The following is a 12,095-nucleotide window of genomic DNA, read 5'->3' on the forward strand; positions in this document are numbered from 1 at the left end:
ATTTACAAAAATATTTATATAAATATTTTTTTACGCCTTGAATCAATTAAGCCGTCCATCATCCTGGTGAATCATGACCATAAAACCTTTGATTCTGTGTAAGAAAGATAATGAAAACCGCTAATACAAAATGTATGTATTAAATGTGGTACATATATAATTAAATATCCAATTGTTATTTTTCACAGAATCAAAGGTTTAATTGTAATTTGTAGCTGAATGTTCACCTGGTGGGATGGCTCTATGGAAAATGATTGGCAATTGTTTTTTTGGAACCAGAAAACCACGCCCAATGCTATACATAATAATATTGTTATTATTATTATTTTTTATTATTGACTTTCAAGTGTGAACAGTGCATAGTAGATATTTTTATATAGCACACATTATATGATGGATGATGCAGCTAGATTCAGGATGTCCCTTTTTATAAAACTGAGAATTGTTCATGTATGAAAAATGTCATCCATTTATGACAGTTCTGAGTTAAATGTAAGCTACCCTACATAAACCGGTACACAAAACACAAAAGCAAGATTAAAGAGATGTGTTTGTAACTTTGTATATAATATGATAAACATCATTCACTATAATATTAATAATAGATTTGGATCTCCAGTGTAATCCAGCCAGGCTCTGAGCAGAGTGAATAACCACTAGCCAATCATAACGCGGCAGTCCTTCGGAGCTATGGGATCTAGAATGTGGCTTCTGTGTTGCAAGTGCGCAGGCGCAGAATGTGTAGTGCGATTCGCAAACCCGGATGTAACCAACGCCTAACCTGTCTAGAGAAAAACGGTGAGTTTTATAGTTTAAACAAACAACAAACTGTTACAGTGTATCGTTTTGTGTTTTTCGAGACAAATTTGTAAGGGCAGAGTCCATTAATATGATATATCTGTTCAACGAAGCGAACGTTTAATCATCTGTTAGACCGAGGGCTGTAAAAAAAAAAAAAAAAATACCAAGAGAGGTTAGCTAACAAGCTAACTGGAAACTTCGCTAACGCTGTTCAGTCAATGAAAGTTGTCACAACACTGACAACAGACTGTAAATATATATATTCTTGTTTTATTTAAAGTATGACATGAGTTGTAACATACAGAGCCGATTAGTTTGAGAAGCAACACAAAACGACGCAAACCCGGCCCGAACTAATGTAATGTTGGAGTTGGAACTACGATGATGACCTGCATGTTTACTGCACAAGAAGTTCGTTTTTTGGTTCAGTTCAGTCTTGTTTTATTGTAATCGTAGTTTATTTTAAACGAGACCAGATGCGAATGTAAAAGACTTATGTGATTAATCATCAGACATGAGTTGAAATAACGTTGACGGATATCTTATGCATCGGAAGCATTAGCCTTTTGGCTGGGGCCTGCGTGGTTCTTCTGCATTTCAGACATGTAACGTTCAACGTTGTGTCTCTAATGATGAAATCCTGTCCCCATTAATTATGTCCTTTTGCATAATGTATTCTCTATATATTGCGGCTTTCTCGATCATGACATTTGACTTGTTTAATTGTAACACAAATAATTGCGATTAAGAATTGAATTGTGTGTTTGGTATTGAACATTGAAACATAAAAAATACGTTTGCCTTTTAGGCCTTGTAAACCCATATTGCACAGGGCAGATATGACAATTAACTTAAAGAAATTAATAACAATGGCCATTGGCAGCAATAATAATTAAAACATATATATACGTATATTGCATACTATGGCCAAAATAGGCCATTTGTAATTTTCTACTCTCACATTCTTTTTTTTAAAATAAAAAGTGAAAATAGCAAATCTGTTGCTTGTAGATCTTGCTATTAGATTTGTTTTATGTATGAACGTTTTTCAACAGATTCTGACAATTAGGCAAACTAATTGTGATTATGTAATAATTGTGACACAGCTATGTTATTAAGCATCACATCCATTAGCAATTTCACTGATCAAAAAGAAACCTTGACACACATGTTTTAATTAATATAGTAACAAATTACTTCTTCCACCTTCTTCTATGCTACTGCTTGGATATAAAATGGCCTGAATCAGTTTTATTATTTTGTTGGTAGATTCCTGCTTTATTAAGTTAAACACAATGTGTCATTGTCTTCAACAGTAATAGCTAACTCATTGTGATAACAATCCAGGCTAAAGGATTGATTTGTTGTAAGTTCCCTGTAGTAATACAGCAGAAAACCCAATATTCTGTCATATTACATATTCCTAGTCAGTGTGTGTTAAATTGTAGACAAAATGGCTCCTGTCATTGTTCCTACTATCTAAGTCTGTGTTCACATGTTAATTGTTATTGTTAAAAGGATACAGGATATTTCTTCTCAAAATGGTAAAAGACTAAAGGGCTTATATATATATGCATGATTAGAAAATTGAACATGTACAGTACATAATTATCAGATGTAAATTTACCTTCTACATCTATCTATAAATGCCACGTCTGTAATCCACATATTTAACCGTTCGCCCCACGACTTCAAATTGTGCAGTGCCCGCACTGCCCGGTGTCGAGTCCATCGGACCCACGATTGTCCAGAACCAGAAAAAAATCCTCTGCCTGGGATAGGGACAGGGCCCAAAATCCCAAATCTAGATCACCCATAAATCTCCATTTATGGAGCTGGCCTGTTATGACATCACGCTGATGTTCCGACATCACCCCTAGATTTCCATATATGGAGCTGGCCTGTTCTGACATCACAATGATGTTCTGACATCGGCATAGAGACTCCATATTTTAAAGCTTTTTAATCTGATGGTAATCATTGACAATTTGCTACAATAAGTGTTTGTTCAGTAACTCCAGCTCTTTAATAAACTACTTTAGGTGCCGTGAGTTGTCAATTTCAGCCGACAGCCAATCAGGAGGAGAGAGTGCTATTTTATCATCTTAAAATATATAGTTCTCCACTTTCAAATGTGTCTGTTCATTTCTTTGTGTCAACACTTCCAATTTCACTTAATTTATTCTGTATCCTGTTAACTAGTGTTTACTGTTTAGGGAAGGGAAATTATAGATTAATTCATTAATTGGTATGTTTTCATAACCTTATCGATCGATTAACCGGTTAATTGATGAGCAGCGTTTTTTTATTTATTATCTGATAATCTTAATTTCTCTCAATGTCTAACATAAAAAATAAAAATCTACATTTGCTGATATACAGAAAGAATACAAAAGGCCTATTTATTATATTCCTTAATCAAATATTTATTTGACCATTTCAGATACAGCTTTTTCTTTTAACCAGCACACATGTGAGTTCCTCGGCCACGCGAACAATTGCAGACAGCATTACATTCACAGAAAACTGCCCAATTGACACTGAAAAATTATGTTCTTAACGGCGATTAATCAATGAACTATAACGGCCCTAATCCTGTCCTGATCGTATAAAACTATCCTAACCTGAACATGTATTTTCTGTTTAAAAGAGCATGAGCGAGACAAGGAGTTGTTACTGAACTGAACAAACATTCTACAGCAAATTAGCAATGATTACAATCTGAATATCTTATTTTAAGAAAAAGAAAAAAAAGACACAGTCGAAGTCAGAAACTCTTGGAATAATTAGGAAAAACTCGCACCCCTAGTAAGGACTTAGTGTTAAATTTATATGCCATTTAACAGCATTTATGTGTGTGATTAATAATGAACTGAAACCCTAGATCAACAGAGAATGCTGTTGTCCTTTGTACGGCTAATTAGTGTAAGGAGCCACTTGGGAAGGCTAAAAGATGTCCTTGATTAGATAAGGCTCTGACAGTAGTGTAGAACTATCACTTGATTCACTTCCCCTCTGTCTGCGTCAGTGTCTGTCTCTGTCTGTTGTTCTTCCTGTCACAGTCCTGATGTTTATGTTCCGTTCTCTCCACCACAGATGCAGACTATAAAATGTGTAGTGGTAGGAGATGGTGCCGTAGGAAAGACCTGCCTACTGATTTCCTACACAACCAACAAGTTCCCCTCGGAGTATGTGCCAACGGTAAGAGAACGCACGCTCATGCTAACGGCCGTCATTGGAAGGTTTCATTCTGCAGCTGATTTACTACAACTAGGATTCAGATTCCAGATTCAGATTCAGATACCTTTATTTGCCATTGTGTAAAACACAGTGCAGGAAGTATAAAGGATTGCAGTAATCTTTTTTTTTTTTTTTTTTTCATTTTTAATTATGCTAGTTGAATTTAGACACCACAAAAATAAAGCAGTGATGTCAATTTCAATGTAATGGGTTCCGGGATGCACAGGTGGTCATTCAAATGAGTCCCAAAAAATTCGTATTAGTCCCAAAGGAAATCACACCTGTGTGAAGTGAGTGGTGCAACTCCGTGTGGGGGTTCGTGGGGGGGAAGGGGGATGTTCCAGACCCCCAGGAACGCGCCCAGGGCGGGCGGTTCCGGCGTGCCGCGGCACGTCCGTAACGGTTGAGAAATGACAGTTACCGTGTGGCGGCCCCTCCTGTAATGTACTGGCACCCCCGAAAGCATACAGTGTTTGTGTGTGCATTAGGTTGCGCACAGATGGTGAAAAACAACCATGCTGTTTTCTTGCTCATACCCAGACACCCACCCACACACAGCTCCGTAAGGGAGTGGTTGCACCACTCAAAAAAAATAATAATAAAACATTTTTTTATTTTATTTTATAAACAAAAATATATAAAAAATATCAGTAAGAAATACTAATAGTGGGCAGCAGTGGATTTAACATAGCTTAATATACCAACCAAAAGTTGTTTGCAGTTGCAATTATTGTACTTGTATCGGCGTGTGTTATTACACAATGTGTGTTTCCCATTGAATCGGGTCTGCTTGTCACGCTAAAACATGTTCCCCTAAATATTTCTGTCGGAGGCAGCGCCGTTTAGTTGAGAGAGTTGCGACATCTCCGTTCACTGCTTATTCGTGGGGCTGCTTGCGTCACTGATCACTCCATTGTCGTCACTCTCTGTCTCTAAACAGCTCTAGTCTAGTGGCTGTGCTCCGCTCCCCGGTAGTCTGAGCAACATGGCGGCGCACAGCGAGCTGTGTTGACAATGTTGTTACAGACTAGTGGTCCTACAACGATTCCTACGTGGATTTTATTTTTTATAACATAGGATGAGGTCGGATGCGGGCATCCAAATAATTTGATAATACAATTAAAGAGAAAAATCACACCCGTGTGAAGTGAGGGGGGCTAATATATTAACGTCTAACTCATGTTGATTAGGTGATGTAATGGTAATGTAAAACAAACATTAAACGTCATTAACAATAAAGAGACAATATGATGTAATGAGACACATTATGACGTAAAGTTTCCCTTCATTGTCAATGGCGTTTACAAAACAAACATTGAACTAAAGACAAACATTAAACCTGTGTATAGGAGGGGCTGGCGCCCATTAAAAAAAAGAATACAATTACAAGGCATAGAAAATTATTAGAAAGCGCAAGAAAACGACAGATAAGTCTTTAGCTTTAATTTAAAATATTTAGTTGTGTCGTAGTTAGCCTCGGGAACCCAGGTGTTTTGGTTTCAAAAGAAGAAAAAAAGCCAGAGGGAATCGCCCAGGAAATCTGGTCTAGGAGTGGGAGTGAACCTTGATTTTCCTAACCAATCAGAGTGCAGAGAACGCTCCAGATTGGGTGACGTCAGTGTTCTCCCGGGGAGGCCAGTGCTGGTTTAAATCTTCCCCTCTAGTCCTTGGCAAGGGTTCGTTCTTTCATGCTAAGTAGTAATAGACCTGCAGTTTGTTCATTTTGTGGTTTAAGTGTTTTATTTTGTGTCCACAGGTTTTTGATAACTATGCTGTGACTGTTATGATTGGGGGTGAGCCCTATACTCTTGGCCTGTTTGACACCGCAGGTAAACTCTACTTTCTCTCCATTCTTTCCCAATTTGTTCATTTGTCTGTTTTAATCTCTTAATCCATTTATTTAATGTCTATCCATAATCTTACTGATTGTCCACTCAGGTCAGGAGGATTATGATAGGCTCCGTCCTCTCAGCTACCCACAGACAGATGTGTTTCTAGTCTGTTTCTCTGTCGTCTCACCTTCATCTTTTGAAAACGTCAGAGAGAAGGTCAGTATCTCAATTTAATAGTTCACCCAAAAACGAATTATTTTTTCTATCGATTACTCACCCCATGGAGACTTGAATTCATTGTGATCACTGTTTGATCATGTTTTTGGCATTCCTAAGCCAATCATTTGACTAACAGTGGTTCGTAATTGTACGATGATGTTGCATGAAAATAGCAGTTCTACAAGCTCACATTGCGTTGCAGATCGACACATTGTCAGCTTGTGGATCTGCTATTTTTCACTATAATCACATGCCCAAAATAGGGACACTAGGTTGAAAGTGGTTAACCGTGTCTTTTTCTACTTTTCCAGTGGGTTCCTGAGATCTCTCACCACTGCCCACGCACCCCCTTCCTGTTGGTGGGCACACAGGTGGACCTGAGAGATGACAGCAACACGGTGGAGAAGCTGGCCAAGAACAAACAGCGCCCCCTGTCTCCTGAGAGTGGAGATAAGCTGGCTCGTGACCTCAGGGCTGTCAAATATGTCGAGTGCTCTGCCCTCACACAGGTTTGGGACCAATTTCTTTTCATTTGGCCTCTATTCAGACGTGTAGACAGACACAACTGGGACATTAGCCTGTATAACCACAGTCTACTACTACTGCTGACGACTAGCAAGCGGCACCACCAGTGGAAGTGCTTTTCTCAGGTGCACTTAGTAGAGGGAGGCTCACCCAGTTTCCCACCTGACCCAGTGACCTTCAGTGTACACTGGTGTCTGGTGTGGCCTGAGGCCTTATGTAAAATTACAGGTTGCACCTGATTTAAATAAGACTGTGACATGCTGTTCTCTTTCCCCTCACACCTTTCCTAATTCCTGTTTATCTCTTATCTCAGAGAGGACTGAAGAACGTGTTTGATGAGGCTATCCTGGCAGCCCTGGAACCCCCAGAGACCAAAACGAAGAAAATTCGCTGTGTTCTGCTATAGATTACGAGAGGACACACGTGGAGGCGAAGACGAGTAAGAAATGGGTGGGATGAATTCAAATCATGAGAGAGACGGATCAGTGGCCATCATAAGAAAGGACAAAACAACGGAGCAAGTTAGACAAAATGGCACCACGACTCACTCAAATACCTTGTATGCTGACTGTGCCTTAGGGTGAGAGGAAGTAGAACGTGGTTTCCCCTCATGCAGTAAATCTGCAGGATGAGAAACATAACATTCACTCCTTTCTTTCCCTTTTCTCTTAAAGCTTTTAGAAATGGCAGTGTTTTGCAGTGTTTTCCCTACAGAAACTTGGGTGGGCGGGCCCCCCTGCCTGTCACCATTTCTCCTCCCCTTTTGTTGGCCAATCTGGGCTTCCCTACAAATTGGGGAAGAACAGATTTACTTACCACTCAACATTAAGTTTCTACTCTAGTGGACAACGGTCATTAGACTCTTAAAAGCAACTTAATGTTAAGTAGTACTGAATTTCATTCTTCTTTTTGCCACTTGAGTTGGATGAAGACAGCACGCAAGTTTATTTTCACTCCATGTTAGCTAGCCTAGGGCAGGTAGCGGTTACTCTCTTCCAACTCCCAGTGAATTATGGGAAAACCAAGTGCATTGTCACCAGTTTGCCTTTCGCAGGTAACTTGTTGAACTGAATTTATATTTTATTCTTTTTTTGTGTACGTTGTATTAATTCTATGACTTGTTATCTTTGGGAAATGTTTAGCAGTTATTCATTTTGAAACTTGAGTTTTTATTTTATCTTCTGTTCTTTTTTTTTATTGCTAGGCTACCAATTTTGAGTGATTAATAACAAATTAAGCTGTAACATTTTGGATAGATCTTCATCTGCTTAGAAATGATGAGATGATAACCTTTTGCTAGAAAATTTCGGGGTGTTTGTAATCACAGGATGTTTGTAATAAAATGGTTTAACTGACATAAAACAGATATCCTTTTTGTAATTACTATATAATGCACTGCATGGCATACCATGAATAAAATAAAAACTTTGCAGCAAGGCACTCCATTTAAACAAATTGCTGTCACCCAGAAAAATATTTAAACTATGTCAATGAATGGCAACATATTGGGCATGCCCAGATGAAGTCCTAAAATACATATCTTGGTGTTTGGATAAACAAACTTTTCTAAAAGTAGTGGGTGCACAATGACAAAAGCGACACGCAACACAAGACAGACACTGAAATAAGTCAAAATCATTGCTGTTTCTAATGGAGTCAGAAGTGGAGGAAAGACTCATAATGCCAGATATACAAATAAATAAGCCAGAACAAAGGCAAAAAGACATAAATACAGTAAATGTACAAATTGCTAAACTATGATGCTGAACACAAACCAGACAGGCATTAAAAATAAACTAAAATTATTCTCTGTTAGTTCTGGTTAATTTCAGCTTTATAAGCTTTGTCAGTTCAGGTGAGATCAACAGTAATAGTATACTGTATACTATGTGTGTTCATGCACTTGTCTGCCTGCTTGTGCATATATTTTAACTTGCATATTATGTCATTGTAAGGGAAGACTTTGTAGAGAAAAGGCCTTGTGCACACCTACAAGAACAGGTGCGTAGGAGCCGGCAACCAAATGCGAATCATAAGAAAAGGGTCCCACACACTCTTCACTTATAGAGCAGTAGTTTTATTCAGATGACGTTTTGGTCTAAACGACCTTCATCAGGTATCCTGAGATACCTGATGAAGGTCGTTTAGACCGAAACATCATCACAGTGACCCTTTTATTCCCAATGTAAGGGAAGACGACATGATGTATGCACATACATTTCTTACTGCGTATACCGTCCTATTTTGTTCTTGCCCTAAATTTACATGTCGGGTTAACAATGAAATTCTATTTAAAAGCCCTCAGATAAATGTTGCAACTTAAAGAAAAATAGCTTTGGAATTGGGACTGCTCTTGAGCTAGCCCTGAAACATGACCGTGTCATGATGTGAACCAACCATGGCTACTCTTGGCCCAGAGGGCTGAAGACCCTAATATGTGATTTGAATAACAAGATTCCGGTAATGCTGGTCTTGTGTACAGTATGGTTGCACAGTAAACTGCTTTTTGCAGAATAATTTGCCAAAAATTAAGTTGCGGGGGTGCCTGCATGGTGGCTCAGACAGTTTATGCACTGACCATGTGTATACCTACGCCTTGTGGGTTGCGAAGACCTGAGTCTGAATCCAACTCCAGTCATGCCTTGCATGTTTCCCCACTCTCTAGGTTTCCTGTCTCTACACTCCAAAGCATAAAAACGGGAAACAAACAAGTTGTAGGTCTACTCAAGAGGAAAATAGACTTTTATCATATTCAAACTTGAACGAGATTAATTATTAGCACTCCCCACTCTTCATTATTTTACCTTATGCGAAATAAGCTGTCTTCACTTAATATTGCAATGTTTTTTATTTTATTTATTTAAATCAATATTGTGCAACTGTAGTCTGGTGTTCAGGAGTGTCTGTGTGGGGGTCTTTCTGCTGCGGGATACAGAGTTTGTTCAGGATTTTAGGGCATCATTGTCCCCTCCCCCTTACACTCGACAGGTGTGGATAGTGACTGTGTTCTTGCACTGCTGGCATCGGACTGAGCAGCACCAGGAGAACTTGCAGGAGCAACGCTGAACCACCTCAGCCCGGCCTGCTTTGTAACCTGGCCCGCAACATACCAGCTCACAGCCGTCTGGTGCCAGCCGAGAGGTACCTGGGATGGAAGAGAGAAACCGAGGAAGAGATCATCTTTAAATTGATCGTATCTCTAGTTAGTTTTCAAGGATTATGGTTTGAAAAAGTTAAATGTTTCCATTCTGTCTTGATTTATCTATCTTGTGATGATTTTGATTAAGTGACTTATTCCGGATAGCTATAATGTTATATCTTGTGATTATCTTGAATTAATGAATTTAGCCTTTCACATGAAGACCTGTGACCGTTACCATAATCCTACTGAATCAGATATTAAAATGTTTAAAATAATGTTCCAATCCTGCAGAGATACCACAGGCTTGGTACCTGACTGTGCAGGTTCCTGATCTAAATTAATGGACTCCAATTCACACACACAGTATGTAGCTGGGGTAGAATTAGTTGTAAACATAGCGGGTGGCGGTGGCTCAGGGGTAGAGTGGCCGGATGGTAACCGCAAGGTTGCCACTTGCCAGTTCGAACCCGGGCTCCCCCAGAGTTATGGTCGAAGTGTCCTTGAGAAAGACACTGAACCCCTAATTGCTCCTGGTGTGCTGGTTGGTGCCTTGCATGGTTTCCCGGTGTATGAATGTGTGTGTGAATGGGTGAATGTAATGCACAATCTATGTAAAGCGCCTTGGATAAATATATAAATATAAATGCACCATTTACCATTTAAACATACAAATACAGAGTGGCTCTCACCATTACAGCGTCTGCCAGCGGTTCCAGGGATACCATTGTCAGGGTCAAGGCGACAGAAGTCTGGGGAACTAGAGAGATACACCAGGTCTCTGGCGGCGGGGGGCTTGACCTGGGCGTCACGGGGAAGGAGGGCTGTCCTGGAGCCTATTCGAGTCAGACGCACCTGGGGAGGTGCATGGTTGGGCAAAGAGGTCAGTCTTCAACAACACAGCTGCTCTGCAATCATATATATCGCAGTTGAATTTATACGATTAATAATTGCGTAATATTGGGGATTTAATTTAATTTACAATGCATGCTATGGTCCACACAAATCAATGAAGGGCCAACTTCATGACTTGTGATTAATCAGTGATCACAAATACAAGGCAATCTAGAGATGCATTTGCAGCACCCTCTGGTGGACAAATCTGCAGACAGCATGACCGGCATAAAATTTAGACGGCATCATTGCAATAGTAAGCACTCAGTTTGCATCCTTTAGCTCAATTATCGACATAGTTCGATCAAAGCAGTTATTGTGCATGTCTAGTTTGAGTGATCTTCCAAAGCTTTAGATCAGGCGCCTCTGCACGGATAAGCCAGAAATGTTGACAGGGGTATACGGCCAGGCCTTGCCAGCATCAGAGGAACCATCCCATGTCAGCTCATAGTTTTGATCCCCACAGCAGTTAGAATGGCCATCAACAGTTTTAACGTGTCCATTCTCAAGGTAACAACACAAAGACACTCACACCGTCGGGCAACAAAGTGTACATAAAGCATTAAACGTGAGGAGTCAAAGAGGTGAGCTGTGTCTGATACCTCTGTGGCTCCATCAAAGCGTTCCTTGAGCACAGCGCCGACACGCCTGAATGGAGGCATGACCTTCCAACAGGTCCTCAGCTCACAGGAGCCAGACACACCGTGGCACTTACACTCCACTTGCATGTTATGGAGGATGGCCTGGGGATGGAGAGATGGAAGGAGCAAATGGGACAATTAACACTGTTCAGTAATTATCTTAATGTTTTCAATTAAGACACAGACGTCCTGAATATATATATATATATATATATACACACACAGTACATATATTATTTATTTATTTATTTATTTATTTATTTATTTATTTATTTATTTATTTATTTATTTATTTATTTATTTATTTATTTATTTATTTATTTATTTATTTATTTATTTATTATTATTATTATTATTATTTATTTTTATTTTCTATGGCATATGGCCATATGCTATGCACTTTCATGTTACATTGTCTTATTGTATCTTATCTCACAAATAATTAAAATAACAAAAGTATTGTGAATCAGTCAAACTTGAATATCAGTGATGTCTCCCGACATTGAACTAACCTTTCGGCCAGCTTCATTGTTATGAATATTCATGAGCGGTCGCCCCGCTGACAGCCCCTTGGCCCGCTCTTGTTCGTCAACAAATGTTTGGGAGAAAGCCACGCCATAGGACAGGTTGTCACTGCATCCTGACCACTGGAAACCTGGGAGGAAATTAAACTGATGAAGAACAGTGAAGAGTGCCCCACACTTCACATGAGTGAATTATCTTACTGCCCTTTAAGCAGTAAATGTAACACGTTTTCCTCAGTTTCACTATTATTGTCTTGGTCTTCGGCTATGCAGGGCAGTT

General features: G+C 39.4%; 2 protein-coding genes across 2 annotated transcripts in view; one reads left to right on the plus strand and one right to left on the minus strand.

Annotated features, from left to right (window-relative positions):
- Positions 1–731: 731 nt before the first annotated feature.
- On the plus strand, positions 732–8,045 carry cdc42l (cell division cycle 42, like). The gene is made up of 6 exons (XM_083761691.1): positions 732–798; positions 3,898–4,002; positions 5,798–5,870; positions 5,980–6,089; positions 6,404–6,601; positions 6,931–8,045. The coding sequence occupies exons 2-6, from the start codon at positions 3,898–3,900 to the stop codon at positions 7,021–7,023; spliced, it is 579 nt and encodes a 192-aa protein (XP_083617817.1). The 5' UTR covers positions 732–798; the 3' UTR covers positions 7,024–8,045.
- A 1,547-nt stretch (positions 8,046–9,592) lies between these two features.
- Positions 9,593–12,095, minus strand: part of wnt4b (wingless-type MMTV integration site family, member 4b) — a gene marked incomplete at both ends in the record, with an annotated part of 4,451 nt that continues 1,948 nt past the window's right edge. The window contains 4 exons of the mRNA XM_083760499.1: positions 9,593–9,762; positions 10,449–10,611; positions 11,253–11,393; positions 11,804–11,946. Coding sequence (XP_083616625.1) covers positions 9,593–9,762; positions 10,449–10,611; positions 11,253–11,393; positions 11,804–11,946 — 617 coding nt within the window. The remainder of the gene's footprint in view (positions 9,763–10,448; positions 10,612–11,252; positions 11,394–11,803; positions 11,947–12,095) is intronic.

The sequence above is a fragment of the Protomyctophum parallelum genome, assembly GCF_964188405.1.
Source record: "Protomyctophum parallelum genome assembly, chromosome: 3".
NCBI classification, from domain to species: Eukaryota; Metazoa; Chordata; class Actinopteri; order Myctophiformes; family Myctophidae; genus Protomyctophum; species Protomyctophum parallelum.

Bases quoted from the DNA above. Each gene is read 5' to 3' on its own strand.
- cdc42l (XM_083761691.1), top strand. From the start codon at position 3,898: ATGCAGACTATAAAATGTGTAGTGGTAGGAGATGGTGCCGTAGGAAAG. The intron at 5,871-5,979 runs GTAAACTCTACT...TTGTCCACTCAG, and splicing joins TGGCCTGTTTGACACCGCAG to GTCAGGAGGATTATGATAGG. The intron at 6,090-6,403 runs GTCAGTATCTCA...CTACTTTTCCAG, and splicing joins TTGAAAACGTCAGAGAGAAG to TGGGTTCCTGAGATCTCTCA.